The sequence below is a fragment of the Leptonychotes weddellii genome, chromosome 16 (assembly GCF_054177405.1).
Source record: "Leptonychotes weddellii isolate Sample4059 chromosome 16, ASM5417740v2, whole genome shotgun sequence".
Classification (NCBI taxonomy): domain Eukaryota; kingdom Metazoa; phylum Chordata; class Mammalia; order Carnivora; family Phocidae; genus Leptonychotes; species Leptonychotes weddellii.
This window is the reverse complement of record NC_138384.1, coordinates 48,969,981-48,994,007: the sequence shown is the minus strand read 5'-3', so window position 1 is coordinate 48,994,007 and position 24,027 is coordinate 48,969,981. Positions and strand designations below refer to the sequence as shown.

General features: G+C 44.1%; 1 protein-coding gene across 1 annotated transcript in view; it reads left to right on the top strand.

The window, feature by feature from the left end:
* Window positions 1–712: 712 nt before the first annotated feature.
* The window catches only part of LOC102730705 (NACHT, LRR and PYD domains-containing protein 13), a 25,855-nt gene continuing 2,540 nt past the window's right edge, over window positions 713–24,027 (top strand). The window contains exons 1-8 of the mRNA XM_081807937.1: window positions 713–1,813; window positions 5,430–5,501; window positions 10,284–11,877; window positions 14,162–14,320; window positions 15,673–15,840; window positions 17,582–17,752; window positions 20,962–21,132; window positions 21,734–21,904. Of these exons, the coding sequence (XP_081664063.1) occupies window positions 1,513–1,813; window positions 5,430–5,501; window positions 10,284–11,877; window positions 14,162–14,320; window positions 15,673–15,840; window positions 17,582–17,752; window positions 20,962–21,132; window positions 21,734–21,904 (2,807 nt within the window). The 5' untranslated portion in view covers window positions 713–1,512. The remainder of the gene's footprint in view (window positions 1,814–5,429; window positions 5,502–10,283; window positions 11,878–14,161; window positions 14,321–15,672; window positions 15,841–17,581; window positions 17,753–20,961; window positions 21,133–21,733; window positions 21,905–24,027) is intronic.

Sequence of the window (24,027 nt, the reverse complement as noted above, 5' to 3'; positions counted from 1 at the left end):
TGGATCTCATTGATAGCATTTTTAAGTTCTGCCAATTCAGCTTTCATTTCTGCCCTTAGAGACTCTATGTTGCCATTAGTTGATTTCTCCATTCTAGCTATTGTCTTCACAATTGCTAGCCTGAGTTCCATCTCCGACATCTTGGTTATATCTGCATCCATTTGTAAATCTGCAGCATAAGTCATAATCTGAGTCTTTTCTATTTTGGTGGTTCCTCCTCCTAGTCATTCTGTTGATGGGTGGTTGAGGGAATGTATAGAGTCCAAACTATTGACCAGAACCCAAGCAAGATGCACCTGTTTTCTAGGGACCTTAGGGTTGCTGGCCTCTTGTTTTCCCAGCCTGTCTTCTGGGGGAGGGGCCTGCCGCGCTGTTACTCAGGCAACCCTGTTTGGGCAGAGTTGCCCTGCCCCCTGTGGCAGGGAATGGGAACATTTTTTTGTGGGGGGGGAGCTTTTGTTCTCTGGTGGCTTTCCCTTGTGGCTTTCTGGCTTTCCCCCTCTCTTCTGAGAGAGCAGAAGAGACCGTTTCCAACCCTCTGCCTCAGAGCAGAGAGATCTCAGTTTGTTCTTCAGTGAGCTCTCCAGGCCACACTGTCTCCATTTCTGTCCGTGCTGCTATAAACTGCAGCGTCCTGGGTCGTGCACCCCTCCGCAGCGCCCCCAGTTCTCGCCTCCAGGTTGGGGCATGTCTCGGCCCTTTGTGCTTCTAGAACTGCCAGCCGCCCCCAGTTCACACGCGAGGCCCCACTCTGGGTTTCCGTCCGCGGGGCTGTCCTAAAGTCCTTTCCCTGTCTCTACTGGTCTGCGAGTCTGTGCCCAGTCCCCAGGTGGGAGGCTATCACTCCTCTGCGGTGTAGGATCCCTATGGCCAGGCTCCCTCCCCCTTCCATTTATCTTCCGATATCTGCCCGCAGAATCACGACTCCCTGAATTGTACCTCGAAACCAACCGCTTGTGGTATTTTGTTTGTAGAGATCCAGATCTATCTTCTTACATCTCAGGCTGATTTCGTGGATGCTCAGAGAGGTCTGGTAGATATCCAGCTCAATTCCGTCGCTGGTTGGTCCCCTACTCCTCTGCCATCTCCCCCCCGCCATTTTTTTCTTTATAACAATTTAAAGATGTCATTTCATTGTCACTTTTATACAATCGAGATAATTGACACACCTGTGTGTCACTGCTGTCTTAGAGAATGCAATGAGGTGACCAATCATAGTATAGAGTAAGTGTTCGGTATTGCTATTTCCTCTTCGTGTACCAGTGCTGCTCTAGGTCCTGGTGGTGCAGCCCAGAACAGGCACCCAAGGGAGTTTACATTCTTGCACCGTAGAGAGAGAGAGAAGTGTGCAGACACAGGTCGCAGGAAGTGCTACTGGGAGAAAGTAGAACAACTGTGTAGATTTTTTTGGAGGAGGAGAAATCCTGGCTCATGGTTTCAACTCTATTCCCTACAGGTTCTGTGGATGTAGCAGTTCCTGGGCGGAGCTAGAAATCTTGTGTGTTGGGCAAGATGAGCTCCTCCGTGAACGTCTCTTTTGACAATGGTTCCTGTAATAAGCTGCTGTCTTACCTGATTGACCTGGATCAGTCTCAGCTGGAGGAATTCAAGCTGTGCCTCCAGTCCCCAGAGCTGCTGCTTGGGAACTTCCAGAAGATCCCCTGGGCAAATTTGAAAGCCAGTAATCCCATTAATCTGTTAGGTCTGTTGGGTGAATACTTTTCAGAAAGGCAGATATGGGAAGTGATCCTCAGCATCTTTGAGAACATGAATCTGACTTCATTGTGTGTGGAAGTTAGAGCAACGTTGAATGGTGAGTGGGTCCGCAGGAGGGGTGGTTGGATGGACGGACGGACGGGGGTGGGGGGACAGAGGGGCATCTGCCTGGTGCGCAGGGGAGCAAGGAGATGGTTGCTGGATTTTTATGCGGTCATGCCAAAATGCTAGCTACCCTTAAAAAAAATCTCCCTGCTGGGCTATGAGAGTTTCAGCTAAAGGTATAAAGTCTAACTAGCCTGGGAGGAAATGGTGACTCAAAGCAAAAAGGAGGAAAATGGGAGGTACACTCAGTTGTGGTGCAAACCTTCTTTTGAAAATACAGACTTCCTCCTGGAGGGGAGGTGGGTGGGAGGATGGGGTAACTGGGTGATGAGAATTAAGCAGGGCACATGATGTGATGAGCGCTGGGTGTTACACACAACTGATGACTTAATGAGTAGTACATCTGAAACTAATGATGTACTTTAAGTTGGCTAATGGAATTTAAATTAAAAAAAAAAATAGATTTCTTCCAATGCAGCTGTAGTATTAGGGAGTGATTTGAGTATAACAGGAATTTCATGTTTGCTTACACAGGATTCTTTTTCCTACAAGGGAAACACTAAGTAAATGCCAACAAAACAAAACAAAAAACTGCCCCCAGCTGAGCCAAGCCGTGAAGGAATATACAAAATGTACATGCGCATACACACACCTCAAATATCTATCAGCTACCCTAGCACGAGCCACACCCACCCAAAACTTACTGTCTGATTTTAGATCGCTCTTTCCGCGTCACAAAATCTCACAAGCTGTATCACTTGCCACACCCTCCAGTAAACGTCAGGCGCTTTTGTTGTTGTGGTTCCGTGCATGCTGTTTGTGCTGGTGTGCCTGGTGCACTGCTGTATCGTGTGGTCTTTAGTGGTAGTGATGTGCTTCATAACCAGTTAGCAGGTGTGGGGCTGTGCTACTGTTTTTGTTGCTATCATTTTTCTGAATGTATCACGGATTCCATTTTCCTATAAAATAAAGACCCGTGTGGTATTTATCCAGTTTTCTCTCTGCAGTGAGCCTGAGAGTGCATATACCCCTTTATGGCAGAACCAGTTGTCTCTGAGACCAGTACAAAATCATCCTAACTTTTACTGGTACCTGTTGAGCCAGGCATTGATCCTGATGCCTCCTGTGTTTGTATGTAGTCATAAGAAGGAGGTCCTGTTGTCCCACTTTTGTAGACAAGGAAATGGGGGCCCAGAGCTCAAGTGAGTTGCCCAAGGTCACAGAGCTGGTGACTTGAACCCAGGTAGTGGGTGCCCAGGGGCTCTGTGCTGGACTGTATACTGCTTCTCTTGCCCCAGATGAGGGCATGAGTTCTAAGCAGTGGGGATGGGAGCTGGCAACATGATACCTCCCACATTGGAGACTGAGTCTATGGAAATTCAGGCTCTGTGTATCTTCTGGTGAGCAGGAGGATGGGGTGGGAACTAGATTTCCCTGTCTACCTGCCATCCTTTCTCCGTCCCCTCTCCTCCCATCTTCCCCCTTCATTTGAAATCCCTCATTTACTCTTGTGTAGAATAGGCAGGTGTTGAGCAGAGAGTTAGAGAATGGAACCTAGAATCCTTAAATCCTGTTTTAGACTGACGATCCCAGAGGGAGGCATTTGCACAGAGGAGAATGCCATTAAAGGAAGAACGTCCTTTCTGGCCACTGGTCCCATATGAAGGCTGTAGAGCCAGACCTGGCACATTGAAGGAGCCCATTCTTCCTGGTCCTTATTTGATTCCCACTTGGCCTTCTGAGGGGGTGTGGCATATGGAGGATACCTTGCGAGCAGGAAAAAGCCCTAGACCACATCATCTCCCCGGCAATGTGAGTGATGATATAAAAGTCCAGGGGATCAGGATAGCTTCTACTTCCCCCTTGGCTCCATCTTCTAGGAAATATGGCATAACAAGAGTCTCTGTGCTTGAATGATGCTGTGTTGTGAGTATGTGAATGCATGTGTGTTTGCGGGCCCATGTGTGCCATCTTTTGGGGGCCCTGGGTTTAGGAGCTCAGGTTTGGTGTCAGAGTGCCTGGATTCAAAGGTTGGCCCACCTAACCAACTGTAACCCTGGGCAAATGACTTACCCCTGGGCCCCTGTTCTCTCTTCTTGAAAATCTGGCCAGCTGTACCTACCTCTGAGTTTCTAGAAGGAAATGCTTAGAAGATGCTGAGCTCAGAGAAAGTTCTCACACATTCATTTATCTTTGGGGTAGTTTTTTCTGGATTCCAGGTGCTAGTTTGAGACAATGCCAGATGGACAGTATCAGAACTGGGAATGTCTTTGTCATCTTATGGCACATACTTTCCACCCTACCCAAGATGATGTCCACAGATTTTGGGTAGGTGAATCTGATTCAACAGGCTTTCCTAGGCAGACAAAGGGAAGTCTGAATTGGGATTTTTTTTTTTTTTTTTTTTTTTTTTAGGAAAATGGGACTTAAATTCTAGGCTGTTGTGTTGACTTTTGATAAGTGGCCCCAGCTAGATCTAGAGCCTTCAATTTAATGTATCTAGATATAGATTGTGGCAGCAAGGCTATAATCTGGAGGTATCCCATCATTGGGTTTATGTGCAACAGAGGAATGCAATGTGTCATGTTGTGAAATGGAGCTATCGATGAGGGATGATCTTAGCTTACTGCACTATGCACATAAGATTTCCCATTCAGGTTCCCTGATCCTAAGTGAGCTGGCCTAAGCCTGGACAGACCCTACAGGTAGGCTCTGTGGGGCTCCACAGAATTGGGATTATATTGGCCAAGCTCACCATAGTGGAGACTGATGGGTAGTAGCTCTTCAAAGGAACATGGGGCATGAGGAGGAAGCCCAGGACCCAGCTGGCTACCCAGATCAAGTCCTGCAAGCCTTGACAACCAATGGAATTATAAACATTAGAGCCATGTCTCTGTTAGAGCTATTATCCCTTACGGGGCATTGGCTTATAGCAGCTAAGCACCGGGCAGTGGAATAGGAGTTATTGCTGTGTGAGTTAGACATGGAAGGGGCCCTTTAGCTCATGAGGAATGGGGCATTCAGAGTGGTTTTGTGAAATATATAGAGGGAGGCTGGAGTTAGAACCCAATTCTTGGTGCTTTTATTCCTATGGTATTCTGGTATCCAGAGATCGTAGAGTGGTTTCTATGTGCTGGGTGGTGTTCTGCATACTTGGGATAAGTAAGCAAACAGAGGCTAGCCATTTGTGTCTCTCCTTCAGTGGGGTGGGGGGGGAAGAGAGGTACTGAACCTAAGAAATACATACACTACATAGTGTGTTAGGAGGTGACAAATGCAATGGAAAGAGAAAGTTGAATGGGGAGAGTCTTGAATGTGTGCCTGGTGATCAAGTGAAATACTGATCAGGACTGCCCGGCACCACTGAGCTAAAATTTGAGCAAAGACTCAGAGGTGAGGTTGTGAGCCACATGGGTATGGGGAGAGAGCATTCCTGACAGGGCATGGCTGGGTCCAAAGTACTTGAGTTGATGGAGCTGGAGGATGTGATTCCTTTGTCTCTTCAGTCTCAAGCCTGTCAGAGCAATACTTAGCTCTGTGGAGAGCATCCATCATTGGCCATTTTCAGCCTGGGTATCTCAATATCCCACCATCACTGTTTGTTTCAGAGATGGCACAAGCATGGGTACCCCAAGATCCAAACCAAGAAGAAGCAGAGATGCCAGAAGAAGAAGAACAAGGTTTGTAGGCTACTTTGTGGTGGAAAAATGTGACAAATTGCTTGATGGGGCATCCATTTTATTGGGTCTATAATTGCCACCACCCCTGAAATTTTCTTCAATTGATAGCATGTGGGAAATTATACCATTCCCAGCCTGTTCTTGCATTGCTGCTTATTGAATAATAAGTTACTATAAACTGGATAATTTCTCTGACTCCACTCTCTGCTCTTAGATACCAGTGTCTGTTTCCGGACTTTGTAATTTGTTGCATTAATAGGTAACTTTTTTTTTTTTTGGTACCAGTTGACTGTTGGAGATTTTCATGTTGACAAAGTAATACATGCAGCTATGGAACAGAGTTGGTTTTCTCAAATATATGTACTGGTGTATAATCCAGAAAATATCATGGAAACCTAAAACTTATAATGAAAAACCTCAATCCATTGCTCAACCCTTGAGTTCTACAGAAGCAACTATATGCCATTCTTGCTCAAAAAGGATTAACATATACTGTAACCTCTTGGTTTTTCAATCAGTTATCATGGTAGTTAAGTATCTCCAATTATTTTTGTGGAACAATCAATTTTCAGTGTCATGGATATAAATCAATGCTGAGCCACATGATACATCAGGGATTCATGCTATATTTCTTTTCTAGGGCTGCCATAATAAATTTCCACAAACTGAGTGGCTTAAATAACATGTTTACTCCCTCACAGTTCTGGATTAGTCCAAAATTAAGGTGTCGGCAGGGTCATGCTTCCTCCTGGGGTTTGCGGGGAGCCTCATCCTTGTTTATCTGGCTTCGGGTGGCATTCCTGGATCTGTGGCTGCATCCCTCCAATTTCTACCTCTGGTCACACGGCCGCCTCCTATTGTGTCAGAATTCTGTCTCTTGTGAGAATACATTTGACTGCATCTAGGGCAATACAGGATAAGTTCTTCTCTTCAAGGTCCTTATATTTGCTACACAAGGTTCTGGGGATTAGGACGCCAACATATTTTTTGGGGGGGCACTGTTCAGCCCACTATATATGCCTTTTTGGGGGAATCATTGCCTGTTTTTGTTTGAGTTAATAATTGCTTTTTAAACTTTCCATGCAATTATCTCCAAATTCTTCGGGAAGTATAATGTAATCGGATGTAACAAGACATCCCTCAGCTCCCTCATCACTATTTCTAGACCGTTTCCTGAAGCTGAACATCCTTCCCTAGTCTGTATCAGTTGCCATGTATTTCTCATCCTGGGACTTGATTTAATCTCGAATTCTATTTTCTACTCTCAAATGTTGTCCCCCCCCGCCCCCACTTTGCCCTAACTTCTATGTCCGTCTGTCTTTCTCACTGCTGTTACAGGGGACCCATTTTATGGTAACTTAGGAAAGTCAATATGAGGCAATTTGAGAGCTTGCCCGATAATTTCTCTAGTGCACCATTGGTGAATGGCTTGGGTGTAATTGTCCAGCTTGAAAGTCCTTCTCCCTCAATGTTTCTGGTGTTCCAATGTCCTCTAGTCCCCAGTGTTGATAAATCTTGATAACTTGTGATTTTTTTTTTTTTTGCATTGTATACGACCCATGACCTATCTTTTACACTATGAAAACTTGTGGGGTCCTCCATCCCTGTGTTCTGAAATGTCACAGGGTATCTAGGTTTGTGGTCCTTACCCTCTTGATTAGGTTGGATACTAAGCAGGACATTTAAATGTAAAAAGTGCTCTTCAGCTCTCAAATAGCCTTGTTATCTTTTTGGCATTAATCATTCCTTCGCTGTTCTTTTTCTACAACTCTAATTAGGTGTTGTGTTTCCTGGGACTAACATTAGATCATAACTTTTTCTTTCACAAAATTGACTTTTTTTATTGTGTATAGTTGACAATGTACGTTAGTTTCAGATATACAACTTAGAGATTCAACAAGTTTATACATTATGCTGTGCTCACCGTGTCATTGCCATCCGCCCATTACATCGCTACTACAATATCATTGACTATATTCCCTGTGCTGTGCCTTTTATTCCTGTGACTCATTCATTCCGTAACTGGAAGCCTCTATCCCTCCTTCATCCATTTTACCCATTCCCCCAATCATAACTTTTTAATCCCATGCTACCATCTGTTTTTGTTAAAACCGTTTGAAAGATTACTTCAACTTCCTATCATACCTTCCACGAAGCCTATTTCATCAATAATATTTGTAATATCGAAACTTTTTTTTTTTAAAGATTTTATTTATTTATTTGACAGAGAAAGACACAGCGAGAGAGGGAACACAAACGGGGAGTGGGAGAGGGAGAAGCAGACTCCCTGCCAAGCAGGGAGCCCGATGCGGGACTCGATCCCGGGACTCCAGGATCATGACCTGAGCCGAAGGCAGTCGCCCAACCGACTGAGCCACCCAGGCGCCCCTGTAATATCGAAACTTTTAACTCAATGTCTTCTTTTTAAATGTAATACCTTTCGAATTTTTTTTTTTTCCAACTTTTGGAGCACTTTTTGGTTCCCAGAGCTACCTGTTTCTTGGTTAGAGTAAAGTGATTATACAAGCAAATATAAATGGTACAATGTGCTTAATATTTTAAAGTTTCTCCTATATAGTCAATTAATTCTACAAAGGTAGCAAGCTTAAAAAATTGGTGTGTGTTCTTCCAGCTTTTCTTCATGAATTAGATTATATATCAGTTTATAATGCTTGTCATTTGATACCTTGATCACATCTTTATACAAACCTATCAGCTTCACATTTTAATAGCTACTTAATATACCATTGAATGCATATGTCATGGCCTGTAGCTTACCCTGTCCTGTTGGTAGAAATTTAGGCTTCTGAGTGTGTGCATATTAAACAGTATTTGATAAACATCCATGACCTATTGTGTCCATCTGCAAGTATTTCTGCAGAAGATGTGCCTAAACTAGAACTCCCAGATCAAAGCACATACAGAAACTAAACTTTGATGCAGCGAAATTGATCTTCTAAAAGACTGTATAAAGTTATGTCTCTCATGATATTTCAGGTGTTTGTTTTACTGTCCTTTTATCAACAGGTTCTTTAAAAAAAAATTGCCAGCTTGATAAAAATACTGCCCTGATTTGATACTTGGTTTGCATTTGTTCTGTGAGTGAGTTGAAAACTGTAATTGCTTTTAGCCTGTTTATTTCTTGCAAAATGACTGTTTATTCTCCCCCTCTTCTTTTGGGTGCTTGCTCTATTCTTTATTGACTTGTAAGAGCACATTGCATATAGAAAATGAATGACCTCTTGGTCTGTCCCGTAGATGGCAAGTATTCCCCCTCATGCAGTTTTTGTCTTTCAAATTGACATGTGTTGTGTTTGTGTTCTGCTTTATATCTTCTGGATGACAAGACTGCTTCTCCACTTGGTTGGGGTGGGGGAAGGGGAGGAGAGCCCTGCCATAGCTGCCACCTGAGTGTAGATCCACATGTTCTCCAGCTCTTGTTGTGTGGTAGAGAACAAAGGCAGGGGGAGATGGATTACCTGGTTCTGAGGAAGAAGGTCCCACACGAGTCCCACCTTTGGTCCATAAGATCCATTTCTTAAATGTTGCGTGATCAAGTTTTGGGGTTTAATCAGTCCAGAACAGTCCATGTTTGGAGATGGGGTAAAGCTCTGCGAGGTTGAATATTTGAGGAATGCCAGCCTTCAGAGACCTGTGATAATCTGAACAGAAAGGGCCCCACCTCCAGAAAATGACTTTGCCCTTCTGGTGAGTAGAAGAAAAATGCTTTTCCATTCTTTCCTGCTTATTTGGAACTTAAAAGGGAACCGAGGTTCAAAGAATTTGATGTGTCCACAAAGCATTGCAGCCCTAAGCATCAGTTCTAAATCTTAAAGAAAATGCAAAGGCAGGCCTTTGGTATTCCTACTCTCCTGTTCTTTATACCAGAGACTGTGTGTGTGTGTGTGTGTGTGTGTGTGTGTGTGTGTGTAGTAAAAAGAATCATCCACCAAGATATTTAAGCCACAAACCTAGAATGCATGTACAACTCCATTTTCCTTAGCATTCCCCACATCCTCATTATTAGAAATCATTAATAATACTACTGGTTCTACTTTCAATATATACCCTAAGTCCATTCATCTTATTTTCAATACTATGCTCTAGTTCTTCACAGGCTCTGCTCAAGTATTTCCACAAAGAACCAGGGACCTATTGTTGTTGCTATTATGTTATCAATGGATATGTTTGACCAACCCTACCTACTTTCACTTAGACAACAGAAGCAGCTTAATAAGTGGGCTTCTTGCTTTCTTGCACCATAATCCTCTCTCTAAGCAACAGTGACCTTTTAAATATGGAGATTGTGGCTTATCATCTCTTGGCCTTCAGAACAAAGATACTCATGACAAGCCCTTCCCCATAGTTGAGTGCCCCTGTCAGGCACTTTGCTCACTCTGCTCTAGAATGTTCTTATTCCTGTCTCAGGGCATTTGCACTAGCTCTTCACCCTGCCTAAAAGCCTCTCTTTCTACGTCTTGGACTGGCAGCATCTCGTGATTATGCTGTTAACTCTCCTGCAGAAGCCACCACAGATCCCTTCCCCCCCCTCCTTCAAAGGGCATTCTCAGTCTGTCTTGTGTTCTCTGTGTTTGTTTTTGTATATCCTCAAGCTATTCTGCTACCTTTGCTACTTTGTACCACCATGCTGCTCCTTCCAAAAGTTAGACCCTTGAAGGTAGAACTTACTGTCTTGTTTAAGGCTTTATATAAAAACTTACTATTCCTAAGGCCGAAATTCATTCTGACCATTGTTGTGTTGTGTTTTGCCTCACTTCTCTGTTTTAGTTCACAGAAGAAGATACAGAGCGAAGATGAAGGCTAAAATATTGATGATGTGGGACAACATGCCTTGGCCTGAAGGCCATATATATCTCCGCAATGTGACTGAGAAGGAACATGACGAACTGAAGAGCCTCCTGTATCCGAACAGGACTGGAGCCCAGCCACAGACGATAGTCTTAGAGGGAGTAGCAGGGGTCGGGAAGACCACCCTGGCAATGAAGGCCATGCTGCATTGGACAGAGGGCTTGCTCTTTCAGCAGAGGTTCTCCTATGTTTTCTTTATCAGTTGCCATAAACTTAAAGAGATGAAGGATACCACATTTGCTGCCTTGCTTTCCTGGGACTGGCCTGACTCCCAGCCTCCCATTGAAGAGCTCATGAGTTACCCTGAGAGGCTCCTGTTTGTCATCGATGGCTTTGAGGAAATGGACCTGCCCTCCAACTTGGACAACAGCCCACCATGTACAGACTGGTATCAGCGACTCCCAGTCAACAGAATCCTGCTGTACTTATTGAGGAAAGAATTGGTTCCCATGGCTACCTTACTGATCACAACCAAGGAGTATAGAACCAAGGATCTTAAAAAGTTGTTACTGAATCCATGGTTTATACAAATCTTAGGGTTCACAGAGGGAGACAGGGAAGAATATTTCATCAGGTACTTTGGTGACCAAAACAAAGCTAAGAAAATCTTGCGTTGGGTGAGAAAAAATGAAAACCTGTTTTATTTCTGCTCTGCCCCCATGGTGTGCTGGATCGTGTGTTCCTGCCTGAAGCGGCAGATGGCAAGAAATCCTTGTTTCCAGCTAAGCACCCAGACCACCACCAGTCTGTACGTCTACTTTTTCTCCAGCTTGTTTGCCAAAGCAGAGGTGAGTTTGTCAGACCAGAGCTGGTCAGAGCAGTGGAGAGCCCTCTGCTCTCTGGCTGCAGAGGGGATGTGGTTTTGGAATTTCACATTTGCAAAAGAGGACCTCGAACACAAGTGCCTGGAAGCACCTCTCATTGACTCTCTCCTCAGGCTGAATGTTCTTCGAAAGGTCAGTGACTGTGAGGAGTGTGTTACTTTCACTCACCAGAGTTTCCAGGTGTTTTTGGGGGCCATATTCTATGCACTTGGGGGGACAAAAGGATCCGTTGGCAGTCCTGCAAAGCATGAAGAGATGAAGGTGCTACTGAATGATGCTTTGGCTGACACAAACTTGTATTGGAATCAGATGGCTCTTTTTTTCTTTGGTCTTTTAAAAAGAAACTTAGCAGGAGAACTGGAAGCTGCTTTGCGTTGTAAAGTGAGTCGCAGGATAATGGATGAATTATTAGAATGGGCAGAGGAATTAGGAAGTTATGACATTTTCTCCAACCGTTTTGAATTCCTACATTTTTTTGAGTGCTTATATGAGACTCAGGAGGAAGACTTTGTAAGGCAGATTTTGAGTCCTCTCCTTGAAGCTGACCTTGATATTTTCGGGAATCTACAACTCCAAGTTTCTTCATTTTGCCTAAAGCACTGTCGAAAGTTAAGTAAGCTAAGGCTTTCTATCACCGTTCCCATCCCTCAAACGGAATTGACTTTCAACGTGGAAACTTTGGAGTGAGTAATGCAAACCATTTCCCTCCCAGGTTTCTTCCCAGGCTCTGCCCAAGTTCTTCCATGAAGAACTGGGGATATGTTGTGTTATCATTGGTTATGATTGACCAAACCTTCTAGGTCGCTCCAACCCAGGAGGCCATTTTCCTTTAGGTGTCATATAGGATTCCTTGGCTACTTCCATTGATCTACTTCGAGGTAGAGCTTCTATCTCAGGCCCTGCATAGTGAAGATGTATGTGCCCAACATTGTGCTAAGACCTCTACTTATATCTGACTGATGCCCATTGTTGAATGGAGGGTGGAGTGTTATTGCCATTCGTAGATGAGAAAACTGAATAAAAACAGAATATGCTTATGTCAGTGTGGCCACTAAGCAGCTCAGCTTGAATCAATTGAACCAGAGCTCCAGAGCTCAAAGTGCTGGTGCCCCTCCTTTGAGCATGAGTTGGGGTGGGGGTGGGTCCAATGGTGTCAACTATACCCTGAGGTTTGTTATGAAGAGTTTGTCCCTTTGTCTCCTGGAAGAAGAATCCCAGAAATACTTGAACTACTTTTGGTTTTTACCCTATGACCTTCTCCCATTGCTGACACTGTGGACTTCCAGCCTAAGAGGTAAAGAGATCTCAGTGTTCTAATTATTTCAGGCCCTAAGGGTGTTTTCTAAACTCCTCTCATGAGACAGGGGCTGCCATGTGTTCACAAATCCTTTCTTGTTTAACCCTCAGACCTACAAAAAATACCAGTTCAATTTTTGGTTGTACAAATAGAAATTTTGAGAAGACTAATCTCTTTGTGTTCATCCAGATTGGAATATTAGTAAGATGATTGGTCTCAGGGTCTCAGAGTCATAAATGTTCAATATATCTTGGCTGACGTTTGTCCAGTCTTAGATTCCCTAAAGCCTAAATAGGGGACTTTATTTAGGTAGCATTCACTGTTGGGTTACATGAGTAAGTGTCCTTACTACTAAATGTTTTCCCAAGGATAATACCATTTATTGTAAGGATTAACACTCCATCAACACCGTTCCTCACCTTACACATAATCACCCTAAGGCTGAAGGAGATTTCATGTCTTCCTTAATGGCAATAACAGACCTTCTGATGTGAAGGTCAGTCCCTGTTTCTCTACAGTACAGTTTCTTTTCCTAAGTGGTTTTTAATTCTGTATCTCAGAATTAACTTGGATGTTAAACATATGAATGCATGGACATGTGTACACACACACAAATACAAACACGCTAAGGTTAGAAACAACTAACCAATGCTATAATTCTGGGCTCACCATGTAGAACTTTATATCCTTGGGTGCTTTAATGTGTTTCTTCTACTTTCTTCATTGGAGATAAAAAGTTTAATTCATGACTTGGATGCTCTTTTACTCTTGTAAATGTTGAGAACCTACCACATTAAGGAAATAATAATTAGAACTTTTTTATTATGTTCAGTTAGCCAACATATAGTACATCATTATTTTTGATGTAGTGTTCAATGATTCATTAGTTGCATAGAACACCCAGTGCTCGTCACAACATGTGCCGCCCTCAATACCCATCACCTGGTTACCCCATCCCCCCACCCCCTCCCTTCTGTAACCCTCATTTTGTTTCCTGGAGTCCAGAATCTCTCGTGGTTTGTCTCCATCTCTGATTTCTTCCCATTCAGGTTTCCCTCCCTTCCCCTGTGGTCTTCCACACTATTCCTTATGTTCCACATAGGAGGGAAACCATATGATAATTGTCTTTCTCTGCTTGACTTATTTCACTTGGCGTCATCCCCTCCAGTTCCATCCATGTCGATGCAGATGGTAGGTATTCATCCTTTCTGATGGCTGAGTAATATTCCATTGTATGTATGGAACCCTCCTAAGTTCAAAATATTTGCATAAACCTTTTTTTAAATCACAAAATCCTATGAGGGTAAGTTGTATTAAGTACATTTAGAGATAGACAATTGGAGCACAGAGATTAAATCATAGGAAATGCAGCTCTGAATTTATCTTAAGTCTGTTTGACTTGAAGTCTGAACGTGTAAGGATTAAACCAATGGCCACCTCACCTCACTTATGCTGGTCGCTTTCCTCTGAAAAGGCTAGCTGAGGATTGTTGGAATAAAACATCTGGGACTTTAAGAACTATACTTTTGGGGTCATGATTTTCCTGCCCAGCACTCTAGCAAATTCCTTCATTTCCAGTGGGTCTCTTTTTGTCTTCTGTAGACCACACTGTGAGCATCGGTTGAGGTTCACTTCAGTAACCCTTCTTTCTCTCTCTCATAAATGACAAGGCTGCCTTCCAAGATACATCAGTGGCAGGATATTTGCTCCGTGTTTTGCAATGGGAATGTGAGTGAGCTGGACCTGAGTAACAGCAAGCTTAACACTTCTTCAATGAAGAAACTCTGTTACGAGCTGAGAAATCCAAGATGCAAGCTCCGAAAACTGATGTAAGTATGACACACAATTTGAATAAGTCCATCAGAGAATAATCCAACATTTTTCTCTTGATTATTGCAGTGAGTATCTATTTTCCAGAAAGTAAGCTCAGGTGCTTGGGATAATAAACATGTTTGTATGAGTTGAGGCAAAGACCTGGTACTCTGTCATGAGTCATCTTGTGTGAAGCTGCTGTTTTGAGCTGAATATGAAGGAGTAGAAAACTTGTAGGATGTGATTGGGACAAAGCACTTGAGGAGACCCAGAGTTTATGTAGAGTCCATGTGAAGTTTTGAGTCTTAAGGAAAGGTGGGTGGTTTGTGGTAAAGAATTTGTTCATTCAGTGGATATCTAATGAGCATCTCTTCTCCATTCTGAGGTTATAGCCATGAACAGAATGGATAATTCCTGCCTTCATGGAGCTTACAGTGTTGGAGAAATGAACTTAAATGACCAGAGTAGTGTATGAGACAGTGAAATCTCCCAAAGCAGGAGGAAATCTGTTCAGGGACCCTGGGTGTGGAAGAGGAGGCTTTGTGTTGTTAGAGAAAGCAGAAGGGCCTCTCCTATCTAAAAGTTTTCTGAATAAAGACCTACTCATTGGAGCTGAAGCCTCATTTTGGACTGAAACCTCTCACATGATGAAATAGAGATCACAGGGTGCTAAATCTGGCTTGAAGGTAGGGAATAATGGAGGTGGCCATTGAAGGAGAAGCCAGTAAGAGCTACCTGACTGAGGACAGACAATGACTCTTACAGTTGGAGAAGGTGTTAGGTTGGATGCTCTGGAGTCCACGCCAACTAATTCTGCCCTACTGTCCCTCTGCAATTCAGTGCTACCTTGAGGTCTGAATATCAGATGTATGCACTGATTCAGTGAGTTAACAGCAGATTTGGCAGTAATGATTGTCCTCAAACTTCAATGTATTGTGAGCTGAATCAAACCCACAGGAGGCAGCCTTAAACATCTTTTATTAGGATATGGCTTTTTCATCCTCCCTCCCTCCCGTCTGTTTTGGTCTTATCACTTAGTCCTAAAGTGGGGAGAAACAGATTTAAGAAAAAACAAGAGGAGAGGTGTTCTCATCAGAACTTTCCGGGTTGTGTGGGGGGTCACCCCCTGCCCAGAAGAGTAGGCTGCTCCAGGGTCTCTTATGCAGACTTGGTGGGGGAGGGGATTGATTCCTGATTTGATACATCCAACTGCGCTTCAATTTTTGGGTCCCTCTTATAAATGTATATCCTTGAGGGAGGGGGTACATGAGTGTGCATGTGTATGTTTGTGCGTGTGTGTGGTAGAAAGGCAAGATGAGGAAGTACTTCCTTCCATGAGGCCAGCCTCCTCACTTCCTCTCTTTCTCAGATGCAAATCAATAACTCCTGTGAGGATTCTGAAGGAGCTTGTCCTTGTCCTACACGGTAACAACAGGCTGACCCATCTGAACTTGAGCTCAAACAACCTGGGAGTTCCCGTGTCCACGATGATCTTTAAAACCTTAAGGCATTCAGCCTGCAACCTCCACTATCTGTGGTAAGTCTCTGTTTTTCCAGATCTGTCCTCAAGGTCACCCCCGGGTTCAGTGATGCATTGGGAGGACAGGACTCAGCACGGCAGCAAAAGGATGTAGAGAAAGATGAGCAGAGCGAACAAGTGCTTGGGTATAATGCAGTGCTTTGCATTATTTAATGTCCACCAGACCCACCTGAGGGGGCGTGTTAAAATGCAGGGTCCTGGAACCCACACCCTGAGACCCAGCAGGGCTGCTGGGGGGCCTGATAGCTAGCATTTCTAACAGGCTCCAAGGTGGTGCTGGACCATGGACCACTCTCTGAGTGGCATTGACTTGGAGGCCATCCTGCCTGGGGAGATGATGAGGAAGAAGGAGACATAAGCTTTTATTTGTAGAACAAGGGGGCCTCCAAATGAAGACCCCTCTTCCCGGGAGTAACTGCCTGTCTTGGGGCCCCTTTGGTAGGTTGGAATCGTGTGGCCTCACCCCTCTGATGTGTTGTCATCTCTTTCTGGAGCTCAGCAAGAACTCGACTGTGAGCTTCCTTAGCCTGGGGGACAATGATCTCTCGGGTATTGAGGTAAAAAGTCTGCAGGGGCCCTCTGGGATGTCAAAGTCTTCCCTGAAGGAGCTGTCGTAAGTCTTCCTATCTTGTCAAAATAGTGTCTTTGCAAGGTTAAGTGGCAGGGTGGGGTGGCAGTCTGGGGAGCCTTGGGGATCCCCCTATTGTAGTTACCTACCCTGCTGACACATTCCCTATCTTCACTCTTTTTCACTATGTCCTTAGGGCTCCATCTCAGCCAGCTTTGCCCTCACCTTGATTGTGGGTGACTCACCTGCCAGCCTCCCCTAAACCCAGTGGTTTTTTATTTTTTAATATTTTAGTTGTTTAACATTTTAAAATTTAAATTCAGTAAGCCAACATACAGTACATCATTAGTTTCAGATGTAGTGTTCAATAATTTATTGGTTGCGTATAACACCCAGTGCTTAAAGATTTTATTTATTAGAAAGAGGGAACACAAGGGGGGGCGGTGGGAAGGGGCTGAAGGAGAAGCAGACTCCCCACTGAGCAGGGAGCCCAATGCGGGGCTCGATCCCAGGACCCTGAGATCATGACCTGAGCTGAAGGCAGATGCTTAACTGAGTGAGCCACCCAGGCACCCCATATTAAAAAAAAAAAAAAAAAAATTTATTGAACACTACATCAAAAACTAATTATGTACTCTATGGTAGCTAACTTAACATAAAAATATATATAAATAAATGTCAAAAAGATAAAAAGATTTTATTTATTAGAGAGCGAGCAGGAGCAGGAGCGGGAGTGGAAAGGGAGAGGCAGACTCTCCAGTGAGCAGGGAAAACCCAGTGGTTTTAAACTGGGGGTGATCTTGTCCTCCAAGGGACATTTGGCAATGTCTGGACACTTACTTGGTTCTCACAACTGGGAGGGGAGGATGCTACTGGCATCTAGTAGGTGGAGAACCAGGTATGATCAATATGCTTCAATGCGTTGGGGGACCCCCCACTGCCCACCCCCCACACACCAGCATCACAAAGAATGATCTAGCCCAAATGTCCGGATGGCTGAAATTGAGAAGCCTTACCCTGACCCATCTTTTTCTCCTTAAAACTTTTGTTCTTTATCCAGTTCAATCTTTTGATGATGTTGGGGTCCCAGATGTGTGGCCCAAGGGACTGGGAGTTTGAGAAAGAAAGTGGGCATGGCTGGGGCTCACACTACACTGGTACCTTCTACAGCCTGGAGAAGTGCAACCTGTCAGGGGCCATCTATCAGGATCTGGCCCTGTACCTCACCAGCACCCAGAGGACAACTCGACTGTGCCTGGGATTTAATCCACTCCAAGACGATGGCGTGAGGCTCCTCTGTGCTTCCCTGACTCACCCCGAGTGTGCCTTAGAGAGACTGGTGTAAGTTCCTCTTGGTTCTATTTCTGGAAGTGACTCTCCTTGGGGGTAGGCATGGAGGAAAACAATGGGTCCTTCATTTGGGACCCATTTATATCATTGAATGCTAACACATGTTGAGCAGTTATTCCATGTGGTAGGCACCATTCTAAACATAGGTTCTGAGTAGCACCCCAGATTTGTTGAATCAGTCTCTGGGGGTTGTGCCAAGGAATTCAGTTTTAACAAGGATACCAGGAAATTATGGCCTGGTCAACTAATATCTGAGCTCCTATCTCTAGATACAGAGCTGGGTGCCAAGGTTGGGGTCAGGGATAAAATAGACACCTGCCTGTGTGGAGGATGTAGTTTTATGAGTGTGATACCAAAAAACAAAAACTAGGAGTTCAGCTAGGAAGAAAAACAAAGTGGAATGAGTAGACAGGAGTGGTGGGCTGGTTTCCTAGTAAGGTCTTCTCTCATCAACCTATCAGAGGAGGGGACACTAAAGCCACCAGACATTGACTGAAGAAGCCACATGCAGAGAGAAGGAAGAGGAGGGCAGAGGCCCCGAGGCTGGAGTGAGCTTGGGGCGTTGTAGGAACAGCAAGACAACTAGTAAGGCTGGGGTAACAGGAGTGAGTGGGATGACGGACGAAGATGAAGCTGGAGAGGCAGGACGATGCCTGGAATATGCCCCAGCAGTGAAGGAATCTGTTTTTTTGGAGGTGGAAACATTGTCTGAGGACTGGAGTTTGTACAGGGACATACTCTGAAAGATTACTCAGTCTGCTCTTGAAGGATGGACTAAAGGGAAGCAAAAATAGCAGAAGCAAGTGCCTGTAGATGAGGCAAGAGGATGACCGTGGATTGGCCAGAGTGAGGTGGTAGGATTTCAGGGTGTACTTGGTGGTAGAGCCAGTAGGACTTGCTGATGCATTAGTGTGGTTTAGGAAGGAAAGAACCAAAACATCTCCAGGTGATGGGCTTGGCAGCTGGGTGAAAGGTGGTACCATTTTCTGACATGGGGAAGACAGGGGAGGATGAGGTTTGGGTGTGAGGGGTTTGGTCTGGGACATGGGAGCGTGAGATGCCTATTAATCAACCACATAGAGATGTTACCTGAGCAGATGTATGTAGGACTATAGGTTTCAAGGGGATTGCTGGGTGGGGAGGAGTCCACTGGCAATGGTAGGTGCCAAGTGTGATTTTTGTAGATGTTTTCTACTTTAGCTACAATCTGCTGCTCTGGGGCAGGTGTGGAATAGATGGAGAGATGGGTTTTCCTGGAATTGGATACTGTTCAAGTAAATATAAAAGGTTTAAAAGGCCAAGGGTCTTGAGGCCCATCCAAGGGGGTAAATGGTGAAAGACCATAGAATCTGAGCTACAGACCAACAGGTTAGCACTCAGCACTGAGCCTCCAAGAACCATAATATTAATAGCTAATTAATACATAATATGAACTAATATTATATATAACTGTTACAGGTTATATTATATTAATAGGTATAATAATGTTAAAATTATGCTTGTAGCAATATACTTTAATATATAATTTTTTAAATTTTATTTTGTTAGTCACCATACACTACATCATTAGTTTTTGATGTAGTGATCCACGATTCATTGTTTTCGTATAACACCCAGTGCTCCAAGCAGTACATGCCCTCCTTTAATACCCACTACCGGGCCAACTCATCACCCCACCCCCCTCCACTCCAAAACCCTCAGTCTGTTTCTTGGAGTCTATAGTCTCTCATGGTTCATCTCCCCTTCTGATTTCCCCCTCTTCATTTTTCCCTTCCCTCTCCCAATGACCTCCATGCTATTCCTTATGTTCCACAAGGAAGTGAAACCATATGATAATTGTCTTTCTCTGCTTGACTTATTTCACTTAGCATAATCTCCTCCACTTCCATCCATGTTGATGTAAAAGTTGGGTATTCATCTATAATTATATGTGTTTAATAAATACATGAATATATAACATAAAATACAAAATAATATAAATCATATATGTAATCTATATAATTCATGATGTTACTCAATATTATATAAATCATGTATATATAACATGTCTATTATATAATGCTTAAGTATTATATGTATAAAATATATAGTATACATAATATTATATATATCTAATGCTTATATAATCTCTCTATATTCTATATCTCCTACAACTTGTATTGCACACTTGCCAAGTGCTGTTCCAAACACTGCACGTCATGGCTCATGGGATCATCAACAATGCCGTGATGGACCATCATAATCTCCAGCTTAGAAAGAAATGAAGGCTGGAGGGAATAAAGCAACATGCCTGACAATAGTCAGTAAAATGGCTGAATGGCATTTGATTCCATGTCTGACTGGCTTCAAAGCCTTGGGTTCATCCCCAGCTGCCTCAAGGTCATTTAAAGTGTTTTCCCTTCTATTTATTTTTTATTTTTACTTAAAGTTAAAAAAAACTCCCATATTAAAGTTCTGACATATGAGAAGTCGCCCATTTTTACCGTACAAGTCGGTGAGTTAGGGGAGAAGTACACACCCATGAGATCTTCCCCACCATTAAGGCCATATACATATCCATCACTTTCCAAAGTTTCCTCTTCCCCCTTTTTTACTAAATTCTTTTGTGACATCACTTAACATAGAATATTTAAATACATAGAAAATTCTAAATCTTAGAGAACTTAAACTACACAATACGGTATCGTTGGCTATAAGCGTGACGTTGTAGATCTTCAGAACTTCTCTTGCACCACTGAAACTTGATATGCTTTGATCATCATCCCTTTATTTTTAAAGACTTATTTATTTGAGAGCGAGAAGGGAGAGGGGCACAGGGAGAGGGAGAGAGAGCATCCTCAAGCAGACTCTCTGCCAAGCATGGAGCCCAGCATGGGGCTCAATCCCAGGACCCTGAAATCATGAGCTGAAATCAAGAGCAGGAGGCTTACCCGACTGAGCCATCCAGGTGCCCTGATCATCATCCTTTTCTTGGCTTTTTTTTTTTTTGAAGCCACCAATAATGACAAGCATGTTCTTGCTGTGCTCATTGCATAAATCTGGGAAAGGATGAGTAAGCACAGATGCTCAGCATGTCCTGGTTTGGGGTTCAGGGGGACGCCATGGTTGAACTCAGAGGCAGGGCCTGAGGCTTGTGTCCCCAGGGGCCTTGGTTTGGGCTGCTTTCCTGAGCATCTGTCTCTGTGGCTCTTGCCCCATAGGCTCTGGTTCTGCCAGCTCGGTGTACCCAGTTGCAGGTACTTGTCAGATGCTCTCCTTGAGAACAAGAGTTTGACACATCTGAACCTGAGGAGGAATAACCTGCGAGATGAGGGAGTGAAGTTTCTGTGTAAGGCCCTGAGTCATCCGGACTGCAGCCTACAGAACCTGGAGTGAGTTCCATTGCCTCTCTGTCCTTCAGAGGATGGGAAGAGAGCATGTGAATTAACTTGCAAATGCCTGAGTTCCAGATGGGGCTGGAGTCCTGGGTGTAGATGTGATTGCTCACCTACAGGAGCTTCAGGTTCTATTGGAGGGGGGTAGGTGGGGGTACTGGGATGACTGCTGAGGACCAGCCACAATGTGTGTTGGCAGTTCCCGAGACCACTCTGTGGGTCTGATGACTCACAGAGGACTTCAAGAACTTGGCATGGGGTCAAATTTGTGGCTGCGATTTATTACAGTGAAAGGAGAAAACACAAAATCAGCAAAGGGGAAATGTGCATGGGGTCAAGTCCAGAGGAAACCAGGTGCAAGCTCCCCCCATAAATGGCATGGGGAAGGAGCTGCACTGTCCTGTCTACTTCCTTTCTACTGGGTAGATCGTGTACTCAGACCTCCTGACCAGCACCCTCCTCTTCCCAGGACTCAGAATGAGAAGTCTGGCTTTGGCATCTCTCTTTTCCTTGGAAGACTGTGACATGGGCTGGGGTAGATAGAGCAAAGCCCAAGGATTCAGGGGTTATTGTGTTTCCCTTTCTGTTTATTTTGCAGTTTGTCAGGTTGTTCTTTAACAGCAGAGGGCTGTCAGGAGCTTGCTAATGCCCTTAGGCATAATCATAACATGAAAAATTTGGATCTCGGGAACAATGATGTTCGGGATGATGGAGTGAAACACCTGTGTGAGGTTCTAAAAGATCCAGATTGTGCACTGAACACACTTGAGTGAGTTGACACTGTTCTCTTTGTGGGGAGCCCCCATCTCTACTGTTGCATCTGGAGGGAATAATATGCGGTCACCTGAGGGTTCAAGAAAGTGAGGAACAAATGACAAAGTTCTGTTTTTAAAAATCTCTTCTGCTTAGGGCACCTGGGTGGCTAAGATGGTTAAGCGTCAGCCTTCAGCTCAGGTCATGATCCAAGGGTCCTGGGATCGAGCCCCATATCGGGATCCTGGCTCAGCAGGGAACCTGCTTCTCCCTCTCCCTCTGCTTCTCCCCCTGCTCATGCTCGCTCTCTCTGTATCTCTGTGTCTCAAATGAATAAATAAAATCTTTAAAAAGAAATCTCTTCTGCTTAATGATAAGGCTCAAGTTCAGAGACAGAAGTTCATTCCAGTTAACCCCTCCTTGGTGTATTGTAAATATTCTTTGTTTCAGTCAGTACCTTTTGGATAGTAGGTGGGGGGCTGGTGCACCATGTTTCCCACCCCAGAGTCTTTTCTATCTAAGGGGAATTCTGATTTTAACCATAAGGTGATGTTTGTTCAGCAAACTAAGACGGTTTAGACTCAAATAATAGGAGTCTTTGTTACGTGTGGCTTATAGGATAGCTATTTTTTACATAGGTGGTGATTCTACTCACTCTCACAAAATGCTTAGAGATCCTACAGTATTTCTTTCTTTGTGGATATCCTGCCATTTGCCTTAAGTGGATGGACATTGAGGACATTACGCCCATAAGTGAAATAAGTCAGAAGTTGCTGTTTTGTTTTGTTTTGTTTTCTCACCACATTCCTGTCCTTCAAGAAGTATCTTGAGGCGCAATATTCTTTATTCCGTAGGTAAAGGAAAAGCTGTCAGATTTATGCAAGTAATTCAGGGTCCTATTTGTGCCTTAAAAAGAATGCTGCTCTGGTTTTAAGCCCTCGCTCTCTAGGTCCTTCTCCCTGGATGTAGAAATGAATAAATTGTTTGCAACAGTTATTGCATTGTCTCTAATGATGAATGCCTGTCTGATATTCAGTTCACTTTCACTCAGTTTTACTCTAATGTTGTAGCTTTAATGGTTTTTAAAAGATTTTATTTATTTGAGAGAGGAAGAGAGAGAAAGCATGAGCAGGGGGGAGGGGCAGGGGGAGAGGGAGACCCCTTGCTGAGCAGGGAGCCTGATTCAGGGCTCCATCCTAAGACTCTGGGATCATGACCTGAGCCAAAGGCAGATGCTTAACTGAGCCACCCAGGTGCTCCACCAATGTTGTAGCTTTAAAGCAGGCACCTGAGTGTCTTATTTGGGTTCATAGGATTCCATCTTTACCATCAGACCAGGGTTCCTCAACGTCAGCACTACTTACACCTTGGGCTGGGTAATCCTTGGCTGTGGGCTGTCCTGTGTACTGTACGATGCTGAGCAGCGTCCCTGGCTTCCACCCTCCAGATGCCAATAGCGCCTCCCTAGTCTGCAGACATTGCTCAGTCTCCCCTGTGGGGGAAAGATCACCCCTCATTGAGAAATCCTGGCCTAGATGACCAAGGAAATACTATTAAAAGTACATGATGGAGGTCAATCATCTATAACATAGTGGTAAAGGCCCTGCAGGTGGCGCTAGACCGGAGACCGGACACACTTGGGTGATGTTGGAGCCCATTTTTCTCATGTCATCCTCTTCCTGTCTACCAAATAGTACCTTTACCTTGAAGCATTCTCTGGATCCTACCCAACTTCTTCCACCCTAAGGAAACATTCTTTCCCTTTACTCTTTTTTTTTTTTTTTTACCTTTTATTTTTTATTAAAGATTTTATTTATTTATTCATGAGAGACAGAGAGAGAGACTGAGGCAGAGGGAGAAGCAGGCTCCCCGCGGAGCAGGGAGCCTGATGCAGGACTTGATCCCAGGACCCTGGGATCATGACCTGAGCCGAAGGCAGACGCTTAACCGACTGAGCCACCCAGACGTCCCTTACCTTTTTTTTTTAAATCTTATTTTATTATGTTATGTTAATCACCATACATTACATCCTTAGTTTTTGATGTAGTGATCCATGATTCATTATTTGCATATAACACACAGTGCTCCATGCAGAACGTGCCCTCTTTAATACCCATCACCAGGCTAACCCACCCCCCC